This window comes from Alternaria burnsii (assembly GCF_013036055.1).
Source record: "Alternaria burnsii strain CBS107.38 chromosome Unknown 731, whole genome shotgun sequence".
NCBI lineage: Eukaryota > Fungi > Ascomycota > Dothideomycetes > Pleosporales > Pleosporaceae > Alternaria > Alternaria burnsii.
The window spans coordinates 217,111-243,948 of NW_024066115.1; the positions used below are offsets into that span (position 1 = coordinate 217,111).

General features: G+C 52.4%; 10 protein-coding genes across 10 annotated transcripts; 5 read left to right on the forward strand and 5 right to left on the reverse strand.

The window, feature by feature from the left end:
* Positions 1-324: 324 nt before the first annotated feature.
* On the forward strand, positions 325-5,619 carry GT037_006733 (uncharacterized protein; the record flags this gene model as incomplete). The annotated part of the gene is made up of 4 exons (XM_038931780.1): positions 325-1,204; positions 1,300-1,783; positions 1,830-3,705; positions 3,751-5,619. The coding sequence occupies 4 exons, from the start codon at positions 325-327 to the stop codon at positions 5,617-5,619; spliced, it is 5,109 nt and encodes a 1,702-aa protein (XP_038785252.1).
* A 1,213-nt stretch (positions 5,620-6,832) lies between these two features.
* On the forward strand, positions 6,833-7,580 carry GT037_006734 (uncharacterized protein; the record flags this gene model as incomplete). The annotated part of the gene is made up of 3 exons (XM_038931781.1): positions 6,833-6,931; positions 6,986-7,114; positions 7,182-7,580. The coding sequence occupies 3 exons, from the start codon at positions 6,833-6,835 to the stop codon at positions 7,578-7,580; spliced, it is 627 nt and encodes a 208-aa protein (XP_038785253.1).
* A 158-nt stretch (positions 7,581-7,738) lies between these two features.
* GT037_006735 (uncharacterized protein) lies at positions 7,739-8,535 on the reverse strand (the record flags this gene model as incomplete). The annotated part of the gene is made up of 2 exons (XM_038931782.1): positions 7,739-8,346; positions 8,406-8,535. The coding sequence occupies 2 exons, from the start codon at positions 8,533-8,535 to the stop codon at positions 7,739-7,741; spliced, it is 738 nt and encodes a 245-aa protein (XP_038785254.1).
* A 509-nt stretch (positions 8,536-9,044) lies between these two features.
* On the forward strand, positions 9,045-12,058 carry GT037_006736 (alanyl-trna synthetase; the record flags this gene model as incomplete). The annotated part of the gene is made up of 3 exons (XM_038931783.1): positions 9,045-9,135; positions 9,191-11,820; positions 11,879-12,058. 3 exons carry the CDS (start codon positions 9,045-9,047, stop codon positions 12,056-12,058), a joined length of 2,901 nt encoding a protein of 966 aa, XP_038785255.1.
* A 292-nt stretch (positions 12,059-12,350) lies between these two features.
* On the reverse strand, positions 12,351-16,825 carry GT037_006737 (fumarate reductase; the record flags this gene model as incomplete). Its single annotated transcript, XM_038931784.1, has 6 exons — positions 12,351-14,066; positions 14,123-14,410; positions 14,777-15,870; positions 15,919-16,382; positions 16,432-16,738; positions 16,792-16,825. 6 exons carry the CDS (start codon positions 16,823-16,825, stop codon positions 12,351-12,353), a joined length of 3,903 nt encoding a protein of 1,300 aa, XP_038785256.1.
* Positions 16,826-18,017: 1,192 nt separating this feature from the next.
* Positions 18,018-18,825, reverse strand: GT037_006738 (ctr copper transporter family protein; the record flags this gene model as incomplete). The annotated part of the gene is made up of 4 exons (XM_038931785.1): positions 18,018-18,132; positions 18,186-18,282; positions 18,469-18,652; positions 18,724-18,825. Coding segments are annotated over 4 exons (498 nt in total), but the record flags the coding sequence as incomplete, so codon positions are not given.
* A 293-nt stretch (positions 18,826-19,118) lies between these two features.
* Positions 19,119-19,855, forward strand: GT037_006739 (3-hydroxyanthranilate-dioxygenase; the record flags this gene model as incomplete). Its single annotated transcript, XM_038931786.1, has 2 exons — positions 19,119-19,270; positions 19,348-19,855. The coding sequence occupies 2 exons, from the start codon at positions 19,119-19,121 to the stop codon at positions 19,853-19,855; spliced, it is 660 nt and encodes a 219-aa protein (XP_038785258.1).
* A 68-nt stretch (positions 19,856-19,923) lies between these two features.
* On the reverse strand, positions 19,924-22,060 carry GT037_006740 (origin recognition complex subunit; the record flags this gene model as incomplete). Its single annotated transcript, XM_038931787.1, has 4 exons — positions 19,924-20,029; positions 20,079-21,353; positions 21,398-21,858; positions 21,905-22,060. 4 exons carry the CDS (start codon positions 22,058-22,060, stop codon positions 19,924-19,926), a joined length of 1,998 nt encoding a protein of 665 aa, XP_038785259.1.
* A 606-nt stretch (positions 22,061-22,666) lies between these two features.
* GT037_006741 (g-patch-domain-containing protein) lies at positions 22,667-23,644 on the reverse strand (the record flags this gene model as incomplete). The annotated part of the gene is made up of 2 exons (XM_038931788.1): positions 22,667-23,485; positions 23,534-23,644. 2 exons carry the CDS (start codon positions 23,642-23,644, stop codon positions 22,667-22,669), a joined length of 930 nt encoding a protein of 309 aa, XP_038785260.1.
* Positions 23,645-25,116: 1,472 nt separating this feature from the next.
* GT037_006742 (pre-mrna processing factor 4-like protein) lies at positions 25,117-26,287 on the forward strand (the record flags this gene model as incomplete). The annotated part of the gene is made up of 3 exons (XM_038931789.1): positions 25,117-25,270; positions 25,321-25,782; positions 25,833-26,287. The coding sequence occupies 3 exons, from the start codon at positions 25,117-25,119 to the stop codon at positions 26,285-26,287; spliced, it is 1,071 nt and encodes a 356-aa protein (XP_038785261.1).
* Positions 26,288-26,838: the final 551 nt, after the last annotated feature.

Here is a 26,838-nt window from a genome sequence, read left to right on the forward strand (position 1 = left end):
GATTCCTTCAACCACTGCTCCCTTCTTCACTAATTCTCCCCCACACCACGCTTTATCTCGTCTGACGGCGAAACAATCACCGGTTTCGCCATCGGCTCCATCAAGCCAACGGCCCAAAAACTCACAAATATCTAACTTTGACTTGCTGATCCCAAAATCGCGTGTATGCGCTGATGGGCCTTCTCATGCTGCGTTGATATCCGCACTTGACGGGCTTCTTCCTAGCGACAACCCTGGCGACAGCCCGCGCCTGCCTTGAGAGGGTTCTTCAACGTTCTTTGGCCTGGCCCTTCTATTGATCCTGCCTTCCCTTTAGAATTCGATATGGCAGATACGAAGAACGGCGAAGGCGAGGCTCCGTCTTCGACGGCTGGGGACCAGTCCAATGCACCATCGCCGCGCAACGAAGAGGATGTGCAAAGCAATCAACAGCATCAATCCAACGCTGCATCAGAAACAGCACCTTCAAAATCAACTAGCAAGGCTTCTTCCACTAGAAATTCGACACCTGCTGCTTCTTTGGAGGTACCACACCCTGCACAGGATCCCGACGACGCGTCTTCTGCCATGGAAGACGTGCAACCATCACTGGAGGCCACCAACGGTACTTCAAATCAGTCCAAAGCATCATCAAAGGAGCCAGATCAAAATGGTGAGGCGCCATCGTCGTACGGTACGCGATCGCGCGGCCGTCCTGGCAGGTCGCGACCTAATTATGCTGAAGACACCGAAATGGACTTTGAAGTGGGAGCTGTAGCCGCGAATGGCAACGTATCTGATCCGCCGTCGCGTAATTCTGTGGCTCTCGAAAACGGCCATGTTCCCAGTGTGAGTGGGAAGAAAGGTTCCGCCTCTGCACAAGGCAATGCATCGTGGGGTAATTCCGGATCCAACACTAAAGAAAACGCGCCGAATCCCAATATTTCCGGCACATCAACAACCGCTGCAACAACTCAGTCCAGCACACCACAGCCGCAACCCGCAACCAAACGGCGCAAAAATGCTGCTGCCAACGGCGCAAATGGTAGTCACGCGAGCGCCGCTGCGCCAAGCCAAGCAGGGGCGAAGCGCGGAAGCCATGCCAGCGCCATGGTAGCCGCCAACAGCGCGCGGGAGTCCAACATGATGACTTTCGAAAACACTGGCGCTTTCCTCGTCGATGGTCACTTGGAAGCAGACGATGGTCAGGTTGTTTCCGTTAATGGTAAGTTTTGATTTGCTTTGGCTGCAGCTGACGGTCGCTCCGTTACGCCAGCCACGTCTTGCGGCTTGTTTTCCGTTTTCTAATTGGATGTGCAGATCAAGTGTACCTCGTGTGCGAGCCGCCCGGCGAGCCCTACTACCTCTGCCGGGTTATGGAGTTTATCCACATCGACAACGACCCCAAGAAGCGGATAGAGTCCATGCGAGTTAATTGGTTCTACCGCCCACGAGATGTCCAGCGCTACAACAATGACACTCGTCTGGTCTATGCGACCATGCACTCAGATCTTTGTCCCCTTGCATCTCTACGAGGAAAGTGCCAAATCTTGCATCGGAGCGAGATCGGCGATCTGGACGAGTACCGCAAAACCAAAGACAGCTTCTGGTTCAACCAGGTTTTCGATCGCTTCATCCACCGCTGGTACGACGTTATTCCAGTCTCAGCAGTCATCAATGTACCCGACAAGGTCAAGAAAGCACTGGATGAGCGATGGAAGTACATCTGTCTCGAGACCAGTCGGGTGAAGGAACTGACTAGCGCCGTCAAGAGCTGCAAGCGTTGTGTCGGATATTGCGCTGCGTAAGTTCTCATCTGTTTCCACACGTGACAAGGCTAACCCAAACAGGAACGACTCCGTAGAATGTGCTGTGTGCCACAACACATATCACATGAACTGCGTACGTCCGCCACTTCTGAAGAAACCATCTCGTGGTTTCGCTTGGGCTTGCGGTCCGTGTAGTAGAGCTCAAGAGAAGAAGTTGGAGGCTCGGTTGGGTACCACCCACGAGGATGCAGAGGAAGAAGAAATCATAGATGAAGAAGAGGAGGAGGCCAGCGGCGACACCAATGCGACCACGCCGGATCTGGATTCCCAAATCGACACACATCCTGCTACACAGGCAGAGATAGCCTTGGCTAAGATGTGGCCCATGCGGTACCTTGGCATACATTGCCGAGTAGAGGACGCACTGCAGTACGACGATCGAGCCATCTACCCTCGCGCGAGTTCTAGGTTAGGACCTCGACACCAAGCTAACGTCAACGTCTGGCATGGTCATCCTGTGGAGTTGGTCAAACCGGCGGAGATCAAGAAACGCTACGTCAAGGCTGCCGGTAACAAGAAGGAAGGCAAGCTTTCGAAAGAGACGGTGGCTGCGATCGAAGCAGACAAGGCGGAGAAGGCTAAGCGCCCTAAGTGGGTGATGGACGAGCCGCCTGGATACGTTCGCCGTGGTCAAGATCTCCCGAACAAGGACAAGGAATGTACCGCGGAATTGATGTTCAAGATGCCACCGTTAGGAGTACACTCTACGCGAGGAGAAGATAATGCGCCGACCGTCACGGAGGACCAAGTCAAGGCTTATATGGACCGAGCGAAAGCCTTGGCTAAATCGCACGTTGGCGTAGAACCATACAACACGAACTTTTTGGATCGGTGTTTGGCGCTCTTTACCAAGCACCAGTACGACGCAGATGCAGCGTTGAAGCATGTCAAAAAGATCGACAAGCGGAAAGACCTGAAAGAGCCTGAGCTGACCAAGGAAGAAGAAAAGAAGTGGAATGAGGGTGTCGCAAAATACGGTTCGGAGATCAGGCTCGTCCGCCTACACACCAGCAAAACTATGTTCTACGGCGATGCCGTACGATACTACTACATGTGGAAGAAGACACCCAAAGGAAGGGAGATTTGGGGCTCCTACAGCAGCCGAAAAGGGCGTACCAAAAAGGTGGAGCCTGATGCACAGTCCCGACTTGTTGACGATGTTGCGGACAACGCAGACGACTCCGCCTTTGACAGTGCAAAGGCCATACAGCGCAAACGTCTCTTCCAGTGCAAGTTCTGCACGGTCCGCCATTCTCGCCAATGGAGACGTGCGCCTGGTGTGACACCTGGCCAGATGATACCCCCTGATGGTCGGTCCAAGGACAAGACCGGGTTCCTTATCGCGCTTTGCCTACGCTGTGCGAACCTATGGCGCAAGTATGCAGTAACATGGGAAAACGTCGACGAGATTGCGAAGAAAGTCGCGCAAGGTGGAGGAAAGGCATGGAAGCGACGCATCGATGAGGAGCTCCTACGGGAGGTCTACGCGGCGCAGTCAGACCCAAGCTCCAAGAACGGTACCCCTGAGTATGCCGAAGCTCCGACTGCCACGGCCCAGGCGACTGCAGAGCCGCCCAAGAAAAAACAGAAGACTGCTGCTATGACCAACGGAGACAGCGGAACGACCACTCCAGTCAATGAGCCTGTCTCGAAGAAGAAAGAAAAGGAAAAGTCTACTGCAGCCCCCAAGGCTCCTACACCCCCACCAGTTCCTTCGCCTCCGAAACTAAGGCCTTTGCCCTGCGCCGTCTGTCGATCTTCAGAAGGTTCCCGTCTAGAGTGTGCGGCCTGTCGGTTGACTATCCACAAACGATGTTACGGTGTTGAGGAAACACGACAGGCGAACAAATGGTACTGTGATACATGCAAGAACGATAAGAAAGAGAGCGTGTCATATGTAAGTTACATGCTGAGTATTGTCGAAACACTGCTGATTAGTCAGACGTACGAGTGTGTCCTCTGCCCACAGCAGGACACCGAGCAAGAGTTCTATGAACAGCCGAAGATTACCCACAAGAAAAAGACTGATCGCGATCGCGAAAAGGAGCGCCTAGAGAAGGAACTTGTTGACCGAGCCAAGGACGAGTATCGCCTCCGGCAGCAGGAAAAGGGCCGGCCGCTTGTGCCCCGGGAGCCACTCAAGCGCACTGCCGACAATAACTGGGTACATGTGTACTGTGCAATCTGGCATCCAGAGATCAAGTTCAGCAGCGCAACGCGTCTTGACATGGTGGAGGGGATAGGAGCACCAACACTTCGATACGACGCAGTCTGCAAGCTGTGCAAGACGACTGAGGGCGCCTGTGCATCTTGCTTGCAATGCCATGCGACTTTTCACGTTGGTTGTGCCCACAGCAACGGCTACACGTTCGGGTTCGACATGACACCAGTCAAGGTTTCTCGGAGGGATGCAGTGCCAACGGTTACCATGAACGGAGAAACGGGTACATTGATCGCGGCGATCTGGTGCAAAGAACATACTCCCAAGACTGTTGTTCACCCCATGAACGAGGAAGTGGAAGGGACGGAGCTGATCGCATTGCAATTGTTTGCGCGCGAATTCAAGCAGGCCGATCTTACCTTGACAGGCACTGCGCGCAAAGCCAACTTGGTAGACCAGTCGACGCGCATCGTGCCCCAAATTGCACCGACCCCAGTCAATCGCAGAGCATCCGCAGTCACCGCGCCAACGCCCACATCAGCCCGTGGTCGACAATCGAACGCTGGCATACCAGTCAAAGAAGAATCAGCCGAACCTCCTGCGCCCAAGCCTGAGCGTAAATGTGTGCGCTGCAAGATTGAAGCTAGTCCGCGATGGTGGAAAGTTGACGCAGATATGCCAGCAACACAAGCGCCTCGTGTGGTAGATGGACCAATTGACCGTGATGGACCGACAGACCAGAACGGCCACGTTGAGAAGAAGCCTGTTGTCGAAGAGGGTCGAATCGTCAATGGCAATGGCCAAGACGATCGGCCAATGACGGATGCGCCAGCTGTCGCTCCACCTGCGCATAACACTTTGCGGTTGAATACTGATGTGGACGCTGCCTCCTCAGCTTCGTATATATGCCAGAAGTGTCATTGGAAGAAACAGAATGGTACGACTGACGACGAGGAAGAGCGAGCGAGGTCGGTATCGATCTTCAAAGAGCCACCGCAGACATACCCTTTGCCGGCAACTCAGATACCACCATATCCACCTCCACCTCCCTCCTTAGCAGGAGGATGGACATTACCAGGTGGTCCCGCACCAGGCCAGCCCCCTCCGCTACCCTCCTGGCATAGCGGTGTCCCTCCGGGACCTGGACATCCCCCGCACCATCTACCCAACGGCAATGGATACGGACCACCACCACTACAGGGCCCGCCTGTTGGTCATATCCCTTCGTTCCATGCGCCGTACCCACCTCAGCCGAATGGCTACGCGGCTTTCTCAGGTGCACCAATGCACTCTGCGATAGCAGCCGCAGGGCTTCGGCCACCGTACTCAGGACCGCCTATTAGTGGACCTCCCCAGCTACATCATAACAACGGCGCAATGATGGTCAACGGTGCTATGCAATCCCCGCGGACAATTCCGTATTCGCCAACTCATCCCCATGCCCATCCGGCCTCGCGTGAAAGCCCATTCACTGCTCCTCCAGCAGTCGCGCAGTACCCCGTACTGCACCACGGTAGCCCTGCCCCTGGAAGACCGGCAACACCCATGGACACGGTGATGCGCGATGCTCCAGCAGTGACGTCGGCGCCCACCGAACGCGCCAATACCGGGGCAAGTGCTAGCCCATCTCTCCGCAACTTGTTACATTAGACTTTCCTTTCGCTCCTTCTCCTTTCTATCTGTGTAATCCGTTTCATCTGAATTTGAAGCATGGGATCGGAGTTGATGCCTTTGGGCGTTTTCAGTGTTGGTTGCAGGAATATGACCTCACAGGACGCCATATTGCGAAACATACGGGGAACACGGTGGAAGTATAGAGTATGGCAGTGAATCCGTTACTGGGCATGTAATTTGGCGTCTGGTGGCATTATACCACAACGTTTGCTCTGTGTTTTATCATTTTCTCAGCTTTAGAGTCAGCGATGCTGGCTCCCGACAGTACTGAATACATTTTCAACTTGTCATTATTTCGTCTCCATTGTGCGGTCTGTTGTGCCGTGAAGTTCTCCTCAACTTGTTTAAAGTTTGATCTACCAATATCTTGGTATACACGAAAAAGGAAAAAAAGGCTTCTGCGGCGGCTGCAGCGGGGGGCCATGGCTGTCTGACGGTAGCGCACGTGCTCGAGTATGCCCGATACATGTACTAGAAAACACAGGTTTCAACACAGTAGAATGAACCTCACCGACTGTTGCATCATAGCTCACGCGCAGCTTCCAAAGCGATAAATGCTACAGCCACATTTTTGGCAGTCGACGTCGCGGAGTGAGGTCCGCCACAGCCAGCCAGGCCTGCAAGGAACAAGCTTTCCAGCCCTGCAGGGCACGGGTCGCGATCCACTCCTATCCACGCGTCCCTTGCATACCTCATCCCGACCTCCCCAACCTCGAATTCTGGATTTACCCCAGCCACAATAGTCGCTGCTTTTCTTTTGATTCTTTCTTTTGCGTCACTCGTTTATCGAATCTCTGTTTTCATAAGTTTCCATTTATTTTCCATCAAGCCACTTCCTTGAGTATATACCGTCGAGGTTCAGCCACCTCCCATTAGCCGCCCTTCCATCCATCCCATCTTGAAACCTAACACATCCACGCCTTACACATCTGAAACAAGACCCGTTGCCAACTCTCTCCACACGCGACACACCTCCCTCTCGGGAAGCTAGTCGACCGAAGGAACGAACGACGTAGAAGTGGCGCAGTCTATCCATTAACCGCTCATATCGAGCATATTATCTCCCTGAACTGCGGCACGTACTGGGCTTATACCAGTCGATCCTCCCTCCTACGCTCTGAACACATACATCCACGACTCGCCATTTCCCGAGAGTTGGACACACACAAACATACACCACATCACAGCCATGCCTTTATTATCATTAACAAAGAGATACTACTGTGTCGACGACTTTGCTGGAGGAAGGGAATGCTATGAAGGTGATGATGGTTTTTGGTACACAGATGTATGTCTACTTTTTACCTCGTGCTCACGAGACATTAAACTAACAACGCAACAGAAAGGCATAATCGTGAAATGGATAATACTTGCATCGTTCTTTGTCATCTTCTTCGGATGGTTCGTAGGAGGTCGTATCCACGCAAAGCAAAGGTTAAGAAAGGGCCTTCCACTGCTCGGATACCATCGCGTACGTCTTGCCCTCTTCCCCCCTCAGTGTCGACGACGCCATCAAATACTAACAAGAAGTGCAACAGTTTCTGATATCCTACTCGGAACGTCGCCGCCATGGCCAAGTCCCCCAGAACCACTTCACCTTTTACCAAACACAAAACCCCTACGCCCCCAACCCACAGTACACACAGAGGCAGGACGGCACATGGGCGGAACCCCCGCCGTTGTACCAGAACACAGATGCGCCACCACAATATTTTGCGCCACCGCCGCCCGGTGCCACCAAGGCGAACCCTAACCAAGGGGCGCAGGCTATGGAGATGCCGTTGTACGGTGCACCACCACAAGGAGTACCTCAGCAGACGGGACCTCAGCAGAGCGGTGTCATTGGTGCGGATGTGGAACAGGGTCAAACACAGGAGCTACCGCCTCGACCGGCAAAGGCGAAGATTATGGGTGTATTGGATCGCTTTAGACGGTAGACAGAATGCATAAGAAGATGGCGCAAGCGCTAGGAAGAATACGTGACTGGATCACGCTTATTGCATTCGTGTATTAACAAGCTGTTGAACCATATCTCTATAATAATTTGATGACCAAGCAGACGTAATATTCATTCACTCAATAATCAAGCAATCAATCAATCAATGTCCATGGCATCGCCGTCTTCGTCTGCAGGTGTTGCCGTAGATTGGGGTATCGCATCCATCATCCTGTCTTCTCTAGTGATAGGACCACTGCTGTGGTAGTTATTCCTTGCCAAATGTACATTTTCAGGTTCCGTTACTGGGTTCACCTGCTTGTCCCTGATGCGCTGTCTTGCCTCTACAATGGCCTTGCGCACGTTGTCTTGGGCCTCGGGTACTGTCAGACTTGCAGGTACATTGTACAGGACCAACTGATTCTTGTCCGTGGGCTTGGGCTCCGGGCCCAGTAAGATGTGCTTTGGTATTTTGGAGAGATGCTTTTCGATATCGGAAAGGAAAATGGGATTCTCTTCGTCGGACTCGATGTCGGAGAGCTCGGCGCTTAGGTCGGAGATGTAGACTCTGTGAGGGGTGTCTTCTACCTGCATGCTGGTCTCTTCTTCTTGGGCGCGGGGGAAGCGTGGCTTGCGAGGCTGTTTCCGCCTCGAGGCTACAAAGGCCAGAGGGTCGCCATATGAGGTGGGCGATTGGGATACGCGTGGGAGCGTGGCATCTGTTGAGCCCGGAACAGGGATGTAGAGGCGTGTGCCATTGTTGTCTACTGCGATGGTACGGTTAGCATGGCTGGCAGTCTAGCGTCTGCGGGGGGACTGAGCATACCCAAGTTGAGCAAGTCGAATCGCTTACTCAGCCGCTGTTCGTTCTCGAGGGAACTCTCTGCGGCTCTCTTGGTGCCGTGGGGCGCATTCTGTTGCGCATAGGGAGGAGGGTTGCTAGCGACTTGCGCCATGCATCGCAGCTTTGGGGGTGAATCTGTTTCACGGGAGTCGAGGTCAGGTTGCAGTGCGAGTCCGAGACAGCCGATTGGTAGAGCGGGGGGTGGTTATCTGGCGATAGTGGTGCTGTTACGGTGGTGCGATCGGGGCATGGTGCTGGCTGGGGTTGTTATAATGGACGTGTAGTCTAGGCGCAGTTACGTGAAGCTTCCAGAAGGGCTGAGGCCACCGTCGGTCCTCCGAAGCTCCTACGCCCGCCGCCCGCCGCCCGCCGCCCAGTCAGCCCCGCAATCGCTGCACTGGCCTGCAGCTCGGCGCCCGCACCCACATGTTTTCGTGAATGCGCCAACTACTGATTAGAGCCCCTCTGAGTCACCAAAGGGTTAGACTTGCCAGTCAACCACGGCTTAGCTGTCTCAGTCAATCAAACCACAGCTCTCTCCACCATACCAGACTCTTCACCCGCACACGACATCTTTCGCTGCCCCTCCTCCACCACGACGGCAACGCGCAGGCCGCAAACATGTCGCTCGTAGACGAGAAGCACGAATGGAGCGCCCTCCGCGTGCGCCAGACCTTTCTCGACTACTTCAAGCAGCGTGGACACACCTTTGGTGCGCTTCCCCCGTCACCTTCCACATGCATGTCAATTGACAACAACAAAAACAGTGCCTTCCTCATCCGTCGTCCCCCTCTCCGACCCCACCCTTCTCTTCACCAATGCGGGCATGAACCAGTACAAGGCCATCTTCCAAGGCACCATTGACCCCTCGTCCGACTTCGCACAGCTCAAGCGCGCCGCCAACTCGCAAAAGTGCATTCGCGCTGGTGGAAAGCACAATGACCTCGACGATGTTGGCAAGGACAGCTATCACCACACCTTCTTCGAGATGCTGGGAAACTGGAGTTTCGGCGACTACTTCAAGACCGAGGCCGTAGCCTTCACCTGGGAGCTTCTCACAAAAGTCTACGGCATAGATCCCAAAAGGTTGTACGTGACCTACTTTGAGGGAACAGATGAGCTGGAGCCAGACCTGGAAGCCAAGGAGCTGTGGAAGAGCGTGGGCGTGCCAGAGGACCACATTTTGCCTGGAGACATGAAGGACAACTTCTGGGAGATGGGTGACCAGGGGCCATGCGGACCTTGCTCAGAGGTACACTACGATCTGAGAGAGCCAGTCAACGGGGAGTACAGGAACGCTGCCTCGCTCGTCAACATGGACGACCCCGAGGTCATCGAAATCTGGAACAACGTCTTCATGCAGTACAACCGCGAACCCGACCGATCACTACGACCCCTACCGAACAAGCACATCGATACCGGTATGGGCTACGAGCGTCTGGTTTCGGTGCTACAACACAAAAAGTCAAACTATGACACCGATGTCTTCACACCACTGTTCAAGAGGATACAAGATATCACTGGAGCGCGCGAGTACAGGGGACAATTCGGCGACCAAGACCCGGATGGTATCGATACCGCATACCGAGTTGTCGCCGATCACGTTCGCATGATGAGCTTTGCCATTGCCGACGGTGGTGTACCCAACAATGTCGGCCGAGGCTACGTCGTCCGCCGAGTGCTACGACGAGGTGCACGATATGCGCGCAAATACTTTGAGACGGACATTGGTGACTTCTTCTCCAAGATTGTCCCCACGCTGGTCGATCAGATGGGCGACATGTTCCCAGAGATCAAGAAGAAGCAGCAGGACATCGTGGAGATTCTGGACGAGGAAGAAAAGGCATTCGCCAAGTCGCTGGATCGTGGCGAGGTCATCTTCGAAAAGTACGCGCAGAAGGCCAAGGCCAAGGGCTCAGACGACTTGCCTGGAGATGACGTCTGGCGGTTATACGACACCTACGGTTTCCCCGTTGATCTGACAAAGCTCATGGCTGAAGAGCGAGGCTTGAAGATTAAGGATGAAGAGGTCGAGGCCGCACAAGAAAGAGCTCGCGAAGCTAGCAAGGGCGACAAGAAGGCCGGCGCGGTAGTTGTCAAGTTCGACGTACACGACCTTGGTGCGTTGGAGAACATGCCCGAAGTTCCCAAGACCGACGACTCCGCCAAGTTTGGTCGCGAGAACATCACCGCCACCATCAAGGCGATATACCACAACAAGAAGTTCCTTAAGAGCACGACAGAAGTACCCGAGGGTGAGCAATTTGGAGTCTTGCTTGACAAGACAAACTTCTATGCCGAACAGGGTGGCCAGGAATTCGACACCGGAAGGTTGTTGGTAGACGGCGAGGCTGAAATCAGTATTGAGAACGTCCAGGTCTACGCCGGCTACGTACTACACACTGGTTACATCAAGTACGGTGAGCTGAGCGTGGGCAGCGACGTCATTGCCGAGTTCGACGAGCTCCGAAGACATCCCATCCGTAACAACCACACCGGTACCCACGTTCTCAACTACGCTCTCCGAGAAGTCCTCGGTAACGAGGTCGACCAGAAGGGTTCGCTCGTCGCACCGGAGAAGCTGCGTTTCGACTTCTCACACAAGGCGGGTCTGTCAGACGCGGAACTGGACAAGGTTGAGAAGATCTCATCCGAGTACATCAAGCAGGACTCGCAAGTATACGCCAAGGAGGTACCTCTCGCATCCGCAAAGGAAATTCGCGGTGTCCGTGCCGTCTTCGGTGAGACATACCCCGACCCGGTGCGTGTCGTCTCTGTCGGAGTACCAGTCGAAGAGCTCCTCAAGGATGTCAAGAACGAGAAGTGGGAAAAGCTCTCCATCGAGTTCTGCGGTGGTACGCATGTCCTCAAGACAGGCGAAATCAAGGAACTCGTCATTCTCGAGGAATCCGGTATCGCCAAGGGCATTCGCCGCATTGTCGCTGTAACAGGTCAAGAAGCCTACAACGTGCAGCGTATCGCCCGTGAGTTCCAAGAACGCGTCCAAAACATGGGCAAGATGGCTTTCGGGCCCCAAAAGGAAGCTGAAGCCAAGAAGATCGGTGTCGATCTTAACAACCTCACCGTCTCTGCTATTGCGAAGAGCAAACTCCGGGAGGAATTTGCCAAGATTCAAAAGAGCATTCTCGACGAGCAAAAGGCCGCTGCCAAAGCCGATAACAAGCGCGTACTTGATGAGGTGACCAAGTTCTTCGAAGACGATAGCAAGAAATTCATGGTCAAGAAGTTGGAATGGTCAAGTACTGTCAACAAGGCTATCAGCGAAGTTATCAAGACTATCTCTGGGCCTAAGAGTGCGCTCAAGGATCGGTCGTTGTATCTCTTCTCCGCATCGCCTGAAGAGGGAAAGGTTGTGCATGGGTGTTATGTGAGCGAGGTATGTTCTTCTTGCAAACCCTGACTCTCTCGACAGCAGTGCTAACGTTTCCATGTAGCCATTCAAGAACGCAGGTGCCGATGGACCCAAGTGGGCTGCTGCTGTCACGCCAATCATTGGTGGCAAGGCGGGTGGAAAGCCAGGCGCTCCTACTGCTATTGGCCAGGGTACGAACGCGGATAAGGTTGATCAAGGTGTTGAGGAGGCAACAAAGTGGATCGAGAATCTCAAACTCTGAGGTGGTATTTTGAGGTGCTGAGATGCGAGCATGTAAGATCCTGTCTTGGTATATTAGACAGAACGAGAGAATCTTAGATACGCAAGACCCAATGCATATGCATGAAAATGTACCGCCATGTCCAAACAGATATCTCTTGTCATGACCACGCAAAGTCTAGGGCACAGTCATTGTGATTCGCGTCACCAGCCTCTTGCATATGAAAACATATTGCAGCTTTGGAACTTGATGATAGCGTATCCATAACAAGCAGTGAAGGATTTGTAATTCTAAAGATATAAATTACACTTCTTTACCCCCTCCAAACCAAAAACACATACCAAGCCCCGCCAAGAACAATCACAGTCTTCAGGCTTGTGCTGAACTCCCACCAGGACAAGGCCAGTCCTTTTCTCCGTTTCCTTGGCTTCCTAGCAGCCTTGGTGCTTACACCATAGACTCTGACCTTTTTATCCCTATCATGATCGTCGTCATCGTAGTCCTTGGTAGGGTCGTAGCCTGCATGTTGTACCAACGGGAGATTATATCTGGATTGTTGACTTTGTTGTTGCTGCATGTTGCGTGTTTGGGTGGTTGTGCGGACGGATAGGTTCCCTGTGCGTTCAGAAGACGTTGAGGAATTTGACGAATGTGATTCCTTCTCCGCTGCTATCGTAGCAGGGAACGTGCTTGTATTTGTTGTAGGTAGGAGAGGACTCTCAGTGGTCATATCTGCTTGGCTTGAGGAGACGACACCGAGAGTAACGAGAGCCGCGCGGAGTATCAGAACCATCAACGTAAGGCCAAATAGCAACCCGTATTTGAGGAATGTGCCGATTTGATCTGGAAGTAGACATAGCTTTGTTTGAATTGTCTTGCTCGCATCGCCGTTTCTGGGGTTGCCATGTACGTCGACAGGATTCCATAAGCTGACGAGTTGTACACCAGGAAGTCTAACGCCCATGGCCCAGCTAGTGCTCTTGACAGTGATTTCTCGTATGCCGCCACCGGCGCTTGTATATGCTTTGTGAAGAACCTCGCAGTAATCGTGGTCGTCGCCTGAGAAGGCGTATCGTATGTCTCCCACTTTCTCGGCTATGTCGGCAGTGATCTCACGGTTGAGCACATTTTGGTATTGGTATCCGCCGCGCACGGAGATGGCGTTGCGGTCGTCGTGTTCGAGGGGTGGTTGCCCAGCTGGTGGAGGGGTTGGGGGCCAGTGTTCGCGAAGAGGTCCGCAGGGTGTACCTGGTGCGCGGTAGAGAGGGACGTGGGTGAGGAGGATCGTAGGGAATTCGGTGATTTCGTCATTGGCGTGTGGAAGTTCGGATGTCGCTAGGTCTTTCTTCTCAATTGCGTGGTGAGGCATACCAGGGTAGGGTCTGAGGCCCTGCTGGGTACGTAGCTCGCGCTGTATCAGACGCCTTTTACGCTTTTTCGCGTCTTCGAGAAAGTCTTTTGTAGGTCGCCATAGCTTCTCCACCTGTTCTGGCGATTCTTGACCGAGTGCGCTTAGGGAGACGCTGTCGATTGAGACGAAAGTGTGATTTGCAATTATGTCGATTCTGCTTCCGTCCCCAAAGTATGCATTGAACCTGTCTCGGACGCCTTCTTGCACTCCTCTGGCAAATCCCAGGTCATGGTTGCCAGGTAAACTGCTTATGAGCTTCCTTCCAGGTTGTCCAGGTCTTGGCTGCATACCCCCGTCACCCCAGTGCTTGAAAAATATGTCCCCGAACCTTCTGTACTCGTTCATCCAAAAGTCGTTGCCATACTTGCGATATTGTTTTTCGGGCGAAGTAGTGGTGCGCGTAGACCATTCGCGGCCACCATCAAATAGATCGCCGAGGAAGAATATAGTGTCAGGGTATAGGATAGTCTGAAGGCGAGAGTAGGTGCGGCGAAGGTAGAGATCCGTGTACTTGTAGGCAAGAGGGTTGAGAGGCCACGGACGACCTGGATACGTGTGCGGATCTATGAGTTGCGGGTCGGCGACGAAGACGAGTCTGTGGGGATTTGCGCCAGCTTCCTAGACACGTAGTTAGTCTTGCGCACATGTACAGATATCGGGTGGTATGCTCGTACCCAGTTTTCCCAGTTATCCCAATTGCAGCTCTCCACAGCGCTGTTGAAGACACCTCTTTCGCCCCAGTACAAAGCTACCCACCACAGCACCACCAGCGCTCTCACAAGCGTAAACAGCCGCTTGAAGCTCCAACTTCCACTTTGCAATTCATTTCTCTTCTCCTGCACAGCAGGCCGTATGCGATATAGGAAGAAAGCCCGCACCAGCCGCCATGCTTGGTGGGTTAAGCTCTCAGGTTCTGAGTATGCGCCGACGGGAACGCCATACTCGTCGTAGGTTGTCATTGTCTATCAAAGAAATGAAAGAGTTGCTGGTGCAGCATTTTGGAAACAAGTTAACGTCGAAGGGATCGTTACGCAGTCGTGAGCATGTCGCCTGCGTACTGCTCAAAGGGGCACCAGTTGCGTCGTGTTAATGGTCTGGGGAAAATGCGGCCAGGGTCCGCCCAGGCGAGGCTGATCTGCCGCTACGAGGGACCCGACGCGAGCGTCTGCAGTGTAACTCTGCGCGTCACCCAAACACATGACATGATGCTGCACAATCCAGACTGCGTCATTTGAGTAACATTCTCAAACATATGCAAGTGATATCATTTGGAACATGCTAAAAGTACAAACAACATTTTCCCTTCCCCTCTAGTACTCAAGTGTCACCTCTTGACCCTTGACCCGACCAATAACGATCTCAGGCGCGTACTTGGGAATAACTTCATCGTCGTGCAGCATCTCAAACTCCTCTGATGCATCTTTGCCCATATGGCTAAAGAGCGCCTGAGGACCTCCTGGGTGCTCATCTGTCCAGTTGGTCACGTCCATGACGATACCCTTTACGGCGATCCATAGATCATCCTTTTTGTTATGCTTCGCAACCTCCTCGAGCGAGAATTCCTTGTCTGGAATGCTGAACTTCTTGGGTGCGTTGGGCTTGGAAACCTTGCCGGGGTCACTTGAGTCGCCGTTTGAAGACATGACCGGAGCGGCGGATTCCTGCTTTTGATGCTGAACGGGGTCCGACGACGAGCTGGCGCCGGCTTGAGCGTTTCCACTGACACCGTTGCCCCACTCGACGGATACCTTGCCCGGTTGTGATGGGTCGATGTGTAGCGAGATTTGACCGAGGCGGTTTACAGCGGCACCACCAGACTTGTTGAGCGCTTGTTGGAAGAGGTACTTGGAAGCAGACTCTCCTGCTACACGACCGTAGACAACGCAGCCAAGAAGTGATGAGCCACCGAGGCGGTTGGCACCATGGACACCACCAGCAAGCTCACCACAGACGTACAGACCATCGAATGGCTTGCCCTCGGAGTTCAAGCACTGTGCTTGGTCGTTGATCTCGATACCACCCATGGTGAAGTGGAGTACAGGCTCCATTTGCGCAACGTGGAAGGTGTCATTGATGTCAAAGGGCAGGTTGTGGAAGTACTTTTTGTTCCACTCGTCCTTCTTCTCACCCTTTGCAATCGCGTTGTAGCTTTGGAACTCTGCTTGGAGGTCCTTGTCGCTGACACCAATCTCCTTGGCGAGCTCTGCACCAGTCATCTTCTTCATCAAGCCACGGCCAGAGTAATGTCTTGTGTGGAAATCGAGGATGTTGGATGCTTTCGAGTTAAGGACGAGGCGAATGGGCCAGTTGCCCTTGTCCTTCTCGCCCCACATCATACCGGAGACGTAGTCGCGGTGACCGAGGTCGTCGCAGAAGCGCTTGCCCTTGTTGTTGAGAAGAATACCACCCTCACCACGGAGAGCTGGGAACTGTCAGCGTGGAACAACGAACTCGGTAGTAGTGTACAAACCTTCAGCGGCCAAGAACTTAGTCTTCGCCGTAGGGTCCTTAGGGTCTACCAGACCGGTGGGATGAACCTGAACCTTGTCCATGTCGATGCCGTTGGCGCCAATCTTCATCAGCATCTTGTGTCCATCACCGGTGGCGTGAGCACCGTTGGTAGTGGAGAGGTCGTAGGTGTCTGGCCTCCACTTCTTCAGAAGAGAGTCCTCTGTAAAGTCGGCGGCATAACCACCAGTGGCCAGGATGACAGGTCCCTCAAGTGTTGTCTCCTCGCCGTTGAATGTGTAGGTGACACCGGTAGCACGGTTGCCTTCGGTGTTGATCTTGGAGACCTTGGCCTTCTTGACGAGCTGGACGCGCTCTGGCTCCTGCTCGGCCAACTCTTCGAATCGTTGCATCAGGGCGTATGTGATGGCCATTCCGGGGAACTTGGCATCGTGGCCACGGTGGGTACGAGGTTGGGAGTGACCACTGTCAAAGTCAGTACGTGTGTGAGATGCGGGAATAACGTCAAACGTACCCCAACCGCGAAACGAGAGTCAGATCGAGGTTGAAAACGTCCATCAACCACTCGACGGCAGCAGCGGACTTGTAGGTCAGAACCTTGATCAGGTCTGGTCGCGCCTTGTCTCGCGCAGACTTGAGTGTGTCATCATAGAACTGCTTGACGCTGTCGCCAATCTTCTCATCTACTTGTGTCCTTGTAAGGGCACCGTTGATTCCGGATGTGGCCTTGGTGGAGTTGCCTCCCATGAAGTTGTTCTTGTCCAAAAGGACGACATTTCCACCAGCAAGGTAGATGGTATGAGCAGCGCTCAAGCCGGACACTGTCGTCGTGGTTAGCTATGCGCGTGACGGCATACGATGCAGTGATGCTTACAGCCAGCGCCAACAACAATAACTCTCTCAGGCATGATGATGAATGCAGACGAAGAGGGAATGAAAGTAAAAGACGGGGTATCGAGAGAGCAGATGAGGACGAAAAGTCTGGGGATCGGCTTCTGCTTTGTATGGATGCAACGGATAGGATGCTCGGCTTCCAGCTAGCACTTGAATCGTCGCAACTTGTGCCTCGGAAGTGGAGAATGCGCTAACCCGCATGCACCTGTCGCCGGGCGGGCCCAATCATGTGGCGGCTGTTTGTACGCCAGAGATGTGAGATTCACCCAGACGTGCCTGGATTGCGCTGCTGATGGAGATATCAAGCAACTGCTCAGCTGTCGCATGTGAAGACGCTCGTCTCCATCACTATACACATGACTTGGGTATGCGAGGCGTGGTTGGCCCCATGCGCAACGCTGACCTCTCCTTCGGACGGAACGCCGAGGAGCTGGGGCTTGGAGAACCTGGGGCAAGTCACGCGTGGGAACACGCAACTCGCCGTTGGCATGTGAAGGCTAGAGCACATGTGATACTAGGCCTAGCTAGCCACAACCATAACTCTGGAACATCGTCGACGCAATGCATTCGCTGCTCGTTGTTCTTTGAGTTGAATTGTTACGATGTTTGTTGATGCTTGAGCTTCACGATGCTCGTAATGGCAAATCCTTCCGCACAGGCATCAAAGCCCGATCGGTGTTTGCTCGCACGAGCGCAACACTCAGCGGGCGATATTGCCGTCTTCGGAATTTCAACAAGTCTATGAACTCATATCGGAGTATCATCTTATACCGACTTTTCAAGTCGCTCCGACGTCAAGGTATCAAACTTCGCGTTCAAGACCAAGGTTGCGTTATTTCAACTTCACTCTATGCGTACAAAACGTTTCGGGGTAGCTGTTGTCGACGCCGCCAGACCTGGCTCGGTATGTTCTCGCGCGAGGTCGACCCTGGACACCGAACAGAACTCCAACTGTGTCAACAATGTATTGCGAACTGCCTATTTACTCTATATCTGGGGTATCCAAAGCCAAGCTCAAGAGAATAGCGGGTCCGACCCGTCAGCGCTGCAGGATCCTAGGCCCGGATATTTCAGGACATGCAAATCCGTAGCTCCGACCGAGGGCAAGCAAAACACTGTGTAACCACTTGTTTGCCTTCCTGGCCTTGTACTACTCTCCAGTCCTCTGAACAGCCTTATGCCAGATGTTTTCCGTTGCCGGTCCCCTTAGTGACAGGCGACCGACTTGGTGGACGAAGACTGGCTGAACATCAGGTATCCGACAAAGGCACCCACTGCGACAGCAAGCATAATCCAACCGTTGTACGTCATGAAAAGCAGCCTATGCACATCAGCCACAGCCCCCGACTCCGCCTTCATTGCGAAAACACTTACATGATGAAGAACGAATAGAAAACCTGCACAGCATACAAGACAGCCTTGATGATCTTCATCTGCTGCTCGGCACTACGCCCAACGCCTCCGTTTCTCCCTGGGCCAAGTAATGAGCTAGATTCATCTGCGTCGTCTTTGTACGCGTAAAGTTTACTCAGCGAGTGTTCCTCAAGGTGGTGATTGAAGTGAAGAAAAGAGACCTCCCTAATCTCCTACTTCCACGCCTGCCTCTTAGAGTCTTTCCACTACCCCGGTAGTACTTGTATAGAAAAAGTGCACTCACCTCTGGGTCCCTCCATGATACCCTTTGAGTACGCCTCATAGCGCCTTGATATTTCTCGGATAGCTTCGTACCCAGCTGTGAGCAGGACTACGGCGAGTAGCGAAAAGATGAGTGAGCCAGTGCCCGAGATATGCCACGAGGGGAAGACAATGCAGAGGTCGGTCGTATCCCACGTAAACAACATCTATCACATCATCGAAAGTCAGCGTGTGTTCGTTTGAGCATCGATATGAGGAGAGAAGGGTGCAATCGTACGTTCATGTTGCACTTGGGCCCGTCGCCGCCCATGCCAGGCATGTCGTGGCCCATGTGGCCGCCGTGGTCCATGTGCGAATGGTCCATCTTTCTGCTGTGCTTTGCTTTTGGAATTGGTTAAGGTATTGTGCTGCTGGGAGGAAGGAGATATGGACGATGGACTTGTGTCTCAAGATAGGCGGGTCTAGGAGCGACATGTGATGGCACGCGTCGCACCAGTGATCGACGCATGCACGCACGAGCCGCGGCTACGCGGGGGCGAGAAGCTCCCCACTTGTGTTTGGACCCTTGATTGATTATATCGATGACTTTGTACATTTCAAAGCACGTCAGGCAAATTTATTGCACTGACTTTACAAAGTGAGGTTCCAACGTCACATGCGCAACACACCACCATGAACACAATGCGATCATTACGACCAGCCATTAGACTCGCGCAAAGCGCCTCGCGACCGCTATCGCGTATTCCCGCAGCACTCTCACAACGCCACTTCTCGCAGTCACAATCACATCGGGAACTAGGCCCACCGTTGAACATACCAAAATGGTACATGCACCGACTTTCCTACGGAATTCCATCCCCTTCATTCAGCACGAAGCAACACAGCTAACCCGTTATCCCAGGGTCTCCGAAAACTCCCACATGCTCAAACCTCCAATCAACAACTATTGCGTCTACTCCGACCCCGTAACCGTAATGATAGTCGGCGGCCCTAACGAACGAACCGACTACCACATCAACGAAACTGCAGAATGGTTCTACCAACACAAAGGTTCCATGCTCCTCAAAGTTGTCGATACCTCGTTACCACCGGGTCAGCAGTTCAAAGACATACATATAAATGAAGGAGACATGTTTTTGCTGCCCCCAAATACTCCGCATAATCCCGTGCGCTTCAAAGATACGGTAGGTGTGGTGCTGGAGCAGAAAAGGCCGGAGGGTAGCCTGGATAGGCTGAGGTGGTATTGTCAGAATTGTGGTGACAAAGTGTACGAAGCAGCATTCCATTGTACGGATCTCGGCACGCAGATCAAGGACGCGGTGAATGCTTTCAAGGCGGATACGGAGAAGAGAACATGTAAGAGCTGCGGAACACTTTGTGATACTGCGCCGCAGCCAAAGAAGGCCTGAAAAAAACAGGACTGAATGAAGAGTATGTATGATATGTACGGTAATGCAATGGAGATTGGTAGTCTTGTCTAGAGGCCTTTCCACATGATCTTCGAAATGTGATCCGTCTTCTTTCGACTGGGTTTTACTAGACCGAGGTGCCTGAGCTCAGCTAGCGCTCGCTGGAAGAGTGCCCTGTAACCTGTTAGAATACTTTGTTTGTGGTATATGAACCTGGACTTACATGGTCTTGGGCTCGTTCTCCTCCGTTCCATCTCCTGCAATGGCATTGAACGCCGACCACAGATCTGTGACGTTGATCAACGTACCGGACTCAAGGTACATCTGATATACAATCGCTGTCGCAGGTTGGGTGGCAGAAAGAGCTGCAGGGTTTCCGTCCACTCCACTACAGCAGTCGCAGCTCAGATAATCATGAGGAGAAGCAAGTGCGCGTTCAACCGCGAAGCGAGGCCTGGGTTGGAAGACTTCTGTGTGTGGTGACTTTAGGTCAAACACGAAGATTTCTGAAAGAACCAATGTTTTTGGGTCGATTAGTGAAGAGGTAAAGTACGCTTCGAGCTGGTCGTGGAATTGTGTAACTAATTCCGAATACGCCTTGTCTTGTTCTGACAGTGCAGCTTTGTGCTTACTGAGAAGTACTTTTTGTGCTACGACGGTGGTTCGTACACTATCATTGCGAACATCGTGTTGTGTTCGGAGAGGCGCATCGGCATTTCGTATCAAACTCTCGAGCTTGTCCTGAGCAGAAGCAGTATCCAGGGCGAAATAGTCCCCCTCGAGATTTCGTAGTGATGATAGTAGAAGTACCAGTTTATCGGATGGAATCTTCTTGATGGACAGCATCGTTTCGCGGATTAGAGGAGATCCAATGAGTTCACCAGCAGCTGCTCGAGTCCAGATAGAGGACAGGCGGACGCTGGGTGACATTTGAAGAGACTCCCGGATGTTTGCCAATACTTTTGCAGCATGACTTAGTGTAGTCATGGAGTGTTGCCCAGATTGCAGATGTTTTGTGATCTGAGCGAATAAAAGTTTGTTCTCTTCAAGTATCCCTCGTACGTCTTGCGCTTGACCACCCTCTAGCATGTTTTCTACCCAATGACGGAAGGAGGGCAAAGTACGGACAGCCTCAAACGCATCCGCTGATACTTGTTCGAAAGCAATATCATGCTTGACAAAGACACTAGGCACACTGGCATAGAAATGCGACATGTAGGCGTACTTCAGCCCATCGCAGAAATCCTGTGTGTTCTGAACATGATCCTTTTGCCGATCCAGCATACGGCGGCAGAGATTGGCGCCAACGTGAAGTCGAGCATCTGTGCCAGCGATAGTTGCGCGGAATAACTTTTCGATGATTTCATCAGATTGGGTAACGTCAAACTTCTGGCCGTCAAGGTAGCGGAGTGAGTTCCCTGCCAGGCGCTCCTCGAAGCTCTCTGCTGAAGTCGCAATGCCGAAGAGTAGGGCAAAAGGCAGACGGTCGAGCCATGAGCTATAGAAGTCAGCGTATACCATCACCAAACACAACAAACTTACTGAAGCAGGTCAACTACATCGGCGAGCAGTCCAACGTCGAAAGCTTCGCTATCTTGTAGAGCAACAACAATGCTAGAAGCGCGATTCTGTCTGTTCCATTCTTGAACATAACCGAGATCGTAGTTGAGTAACTTAGGGCCATGCTTTGAAGATGCGGCGGGCCGACCTAGGTCATCCTCGTCCTCATCTTCCACGCGTGAAGTAACCTTCTTAATGAGCGTTTTGAGGAACGTCTTCAAATTCGGACATTCACCGGACGTTAACACGACATAGGCGCAGTTGACGCCTCTGATACCGCGTCCCAAGCGTTGAAAAAAGGGGCCATGGGATGCAATACTGGGACCAGCCACGATAAGCGCTGTCGGTATGGCAAATTTGGGCTCGTGTGGTGATGCACTGGAAGCCGAGACGAAGTTCACAATCTTTTCTTGGGTGGCACTATCTGCACCCTCCAACGTACTCTAACAACATTAGCGGCTGTTTTAGATATGCGCAAATGCGGCTCACTTGAATGCGCTCTTCTTGTTGTGCCCACAACTCCCGATACGTGGCTAGCCGTTCTGGTAGCTGCGCTTGTGGATCGAATTTACTGGTTCGCTGTCGCTTTGGCGATCGCTCTTCTGACTCTGGCGGTTCATATATATAGCATTTCTGATGCTCCATCTTCGTTTGTTGTCTGGCGTGATGACTACTCTACCTGTTCGATGTTGTTGATGTGCAAGGGCTAAGGGGAAGGCGCGACGAATCGCGAATCGCGTGAGCACGGGACTTGGTGATTTGGTCAAAGCTCACAGCCTGCTCTCTCTTGAGAAACTGGATACCAGCGCACCACTGTCGCACGAATGCCGATGTTCTGGAAATTGGACCACCATAGCTTGTTTGTATTTTGCTTACACGTTATCTCTACTTGAGTATTTTCGAGAATCCTCATTCATCTTCGCATGCTCAGCAATTCATTGACTGAGAGCTATTGCGGCTGAGGCCCAGAGTGCACCTATAAGGCGCCTCACCTTTGTCTAATGTTAGACTACATATTGTGGACGTGAAGAAATTAGGTTCCTTGTTTGGACTAGAGGTCCTTGACAGTTACATCTTCCGGAAGTCATTGTCACACGGTAAAAGCGACTCCGAGTATAACAGTCACAAGATTGCGCGATTTCCAGACGTACCAATACGCGTCCCTGCCTACTCTAGGCCCTAGGTCGAGTAGTAGTCGTGTTTGCAGCTTCCTTTACTAAGATTTCTTCGCATAATGGAGGCTTTCATCTTTCAGTCATGGTCCTCTTCAGTAACTCCAGGGCATCCTTCCATTTCTGCGTCTGGGTATTCGTAGCCACAGTAGAGACAGTATCGGTATTCTTCACGCAGAAACACCAGAACCTTTTGCAAGCGCTCCGCTACAGGCAAGGCCTCAAATTCCGCCAATTGTGGGTCCTCATCTTCAAGCTCGTTCTCAAGAGTAGTGTAGAATGGCGCAAGGTCTCGACCTTGCGCTATCTTTGAATCGTCGTCATCGTCGTCTTCGGCGGCTAATGTGGGTAATCGTGAAAAAATACTGTTGTTCAGTTCTCGGCGTTGTTGCTTGTCGCGCTTACCCTCCATCCTGCGACGCGCACGAACACGCCAGAGGACATTGATGTCCTTCAGTGGTTTCTCACTTGGGTCTGTCGCGCCTTCCGCTTCAGCGTTCTTGTCGGACAAGCGCTCGGCTGTCCTCTGCGCGTTATCCAGGTCCCGTTCTGCCTTCTTTTCCTTCTGTTCTTGGCGCAATACCTCGAGATAGTCACCCTCCTCTTCTTTTGCGCGCTTTGCTAGTCGGTCTGCTTCCTCGAACTGCTCCCTGAACTTGCGCTTCTTCTCCGACTCCAGACCGATGCCTCCTCTGTCGTCTTTAGGATTGACTCGGATAGGCTCTTTGCGTGCGTCTTCGGACTTGCCCAAAGTATCGCCTTGCTTGAAACCGAATTTGGCCATCATCTTGAATCCCTTATTGGTCTCGGGCAGGGCGGTAGCGAGGGCAGCTTCCCGTGCAGCTTCGGCTTCTTCTTGTTTTTCGGCCTTGGTCTTCTGTCGCGCTCTAGCTTCACCCTGTCAACGTGTTAGTGTAGCAAAATCCGGCAATGCCACCAGACGTACCTCTTTGCGCTTGCGCGCTGCGCGCTGCAGTGAAGTCTCAAACTTTGGTCCTTTTGGCGCATCGTCGAACACCATATTCATGTAGTCATCTTCCTCGTCTGATTGTGCCATCTTGTGCTGTTGAGCCTTGCGCTGCTAAAAAAAATGTGTTGTCGCTCACCTCGCCAGCCACGACTCGCAGGCTGCCCGCAGCTGCAGTGACCCACAACATGGCGTTCCCTTGGCATATGCCAGGGCAGGGCGATCCCCCAGACGCTTCTTTCGACTGCATCTCCTTGCCCAATCTACCACTACTAATATTTCTCAACCAGCGCCGTAGTCATGCATCGAGCACATCTGGTTCAGGCATATCTTAGGCCGCCCAAACGGTTGAATCTCCCGCCATAGACCCAAAGAGGCTCTAGCAACGGTCAACGCCACTTACGGCACTCGGGAATGTGGATTGGGCTGGTCTGGCCCTGCGTGACAGACACCCAAGGGTTTGTAGACGGCATGAACCGCGTATCGCTGAAGCGTCGGATCCTACGGCGACGCACGATTGTGGGCGAGGAAATCATTCATTGGCACCCCTTGTCGTTCCATGTATGTCGAGTCGTGGAGAAGCAACCGCTTGTTAGGTCCTGGGTCGATTCGGCCTTGTGCAATTCGTCTCGGATCCCGTTTTTCATGTGAAGGGGCGGGGCTGGTGAATCCGTTACTTGATGCAATATACCGCTGTCCACCTGCTCCTTTGGACTGTTTCTTCGTCTGCAACAACGAGGCGCGGATCCCGAATACAGATCGACGACCGACAAGCAATCGCTTACATTGGTCGCCGCTTCAGGGGGGTTTTGTCTACTTCTAACCCCAAAAGGCACAGGGCCCGCGCTACCGTCCGGGGTAAGCAATGATCTGTCGCTATCCGGACTAGCCAGGGTTATTCGATATGATCGCGTGTCATTCCACTCCACGCCTTTTCGCCTTTGGCTGTAGTCGGCACAGCCAATCTAAATAGTTCGACATGGTTAAGTAGCTTGGCTTTGCTTGCTGAACCGACCACTCACGGCTTTTTCGGCGCCATAGGTTACATAACTTGGCCACTGCTCCAAAGATTCGTCGCGCATGTGCAAGTTGATCCTTCGTTCTTTGGATTGCCTCGGCTTCGTATCCTTACCAGATAGGTGGTGAGTATTTCGGGCAATCTCCATAACAGGCTACGGTCTCGGGCAAACCGTCGCCTTGATGACCATCACTAAGACGCCTGTCACTGATCTCACCCTTTTGACACCCGTCGTGCTGTCGGCCCATCGCCAATGATAATCTGGCGCAAGAGGGGTCTCGGTGTTTTTGTGTGCATGTGCCAAATCTTCTGAGCATTCCCCAGCTTTTGACGACTTCAACGTGTGCTTTCCCCGCGTCCTCCGCCTTTATACCTTGTTTGGGTTATTCTTGGTATCTCTTCATCCTTCTACTTATTTCGCGTGTTAAGCCCTGCGGGTCCCCTAGAGAATCCACAGGTGGCCTGAATCGCCATCAACCGGCGGATGGCAGATTTGTCGAACTTTACTCTACATCATCTTTACACCTAACAGAAGGCCTTCAGTATGGACGACAAGACCGCCGGACAGGCACGGGCAGAAGATGTGTATACTACGCCCCAGAAGAGAGGCGGCGTCATCAACAAGCTGTATCCACCAGGGCCAACGCCAGGCGCAAAAGGACGCATGAAGAACCACTGCAGAAAATTTTGGTGGTGTGGTAAGTGTGTTCTAGTGCCATCAACTTACTTTCTGTTTACACTACTTCAGATTGTCTGGTACTCGTGATCATTGTTTTGGTCATTGTTTTGCCAATCATATTCGTCGGTGTGCCAAAGAAGGCACAGCATGAGATCAATCGCTCGACAATCGAAGTTACTTCCCAAGAGGTGACGGATCCGCAAGCAGATGGGATACATTTAAAGTTCGATACTGTCATCAGGAGTGATAGTAGTTACCACCCTAAGATCGATGCCTTCCGTGCCGGTTTATCGCTCGAAGGCCAGGAGCCTTTCGTTTACATTGAGATACCGGAGTCCAAATCTGAGGCAGAAACGCGTATTACTGTTGATCAAGATGTCAAGTTCGCGAACGCAGATGCATTTTCAAACTACACTCGAGCTGTTCTGGATGCCGAGACATTTGAAATCCACCTTGATGGCAAGACGACTATTCACCTCTCTGGTCTACCATCTATGGATGTCGATTACAACAAGGTCGTTACGATGAAAGGTATGCGCCCCTTGGACCCATGTTGGAACATAGTCTTAACATGTTTACAGGATTAAATAAACTTTCCGGGCTTAACATAATCGACGTTCGCCTTCTCTCCGGTAAAGACGAGATTTTGTCAGATGGCTCCAACCTTATTGCCAACGTCACCATTCCCAACCCGTCTGTCATGACACTTGACCTGGGCAACGTCACCATGAACCTCGCCGTCGATGGCACTCCGATTGGTTATGCTCTTATTCCGAATGTCTTCCTCACGCCTGGGGAGAACAAATTCCCTCTACAAAGCCACGTCGAACAGCTCACTCTTCTGGGCTTAATCCAAGGCAAATACAAGAACGGAATCTTGCCGCTTCAGATCGTGGGCAACTCAAGCGTAAAGGGTGACCAGCATCTTACGTACTACGAAGACGCGATTAAGAGTAACACGATCAAACTAGATCTGGACGCTGGGCCGGCGTTGGCTGGTATTGGAATCAACATCACCAGCTTTGGGTCTTCGTAGATTACTCAAAGTCTTTGCAATATTTTTGGGACGTCGCTTCCCAATGCCATCTGGGATAAGTTGGGGAAATGTTGGGGGGAGCGGCTGGTCTAACAGCAGAGCTCGAAAAGTCTGTGTTCGTGGGCGGTGTAGTGGATAATGTATGATACCTTGTCGTTGCAGTAAATAATATTCGTCAAGTTACGCAAAGAGGTCTGTTAGTATCTTCTGGATATGAAGTATGCTGTCTCTTCCATCGATGGTTTGAGATAGCGATACAATGTCTTGATCATCATCAGATGGAGACACATACTAAAGCTCAGAGAAACGAATTGAAGAACTACTGACATTTATACCGTAGTGTTGTATGAGTAGGAACGAGCGAGTGATTGGTCTAACATGTTACTTTCGCACATTTCTCTCAGTCAAGTCATTGAGATCGGCATGATTCACCCTCGATAGAACCCAGTCGTAGTCAAGGTAGGTGTTCCGCAGATTCACGTAGTTCTTGCATTGGATCTGCCGCATCCGTTAAGAGCCCTCTCTCAGAATGCTCATACCAACCAGCTGCT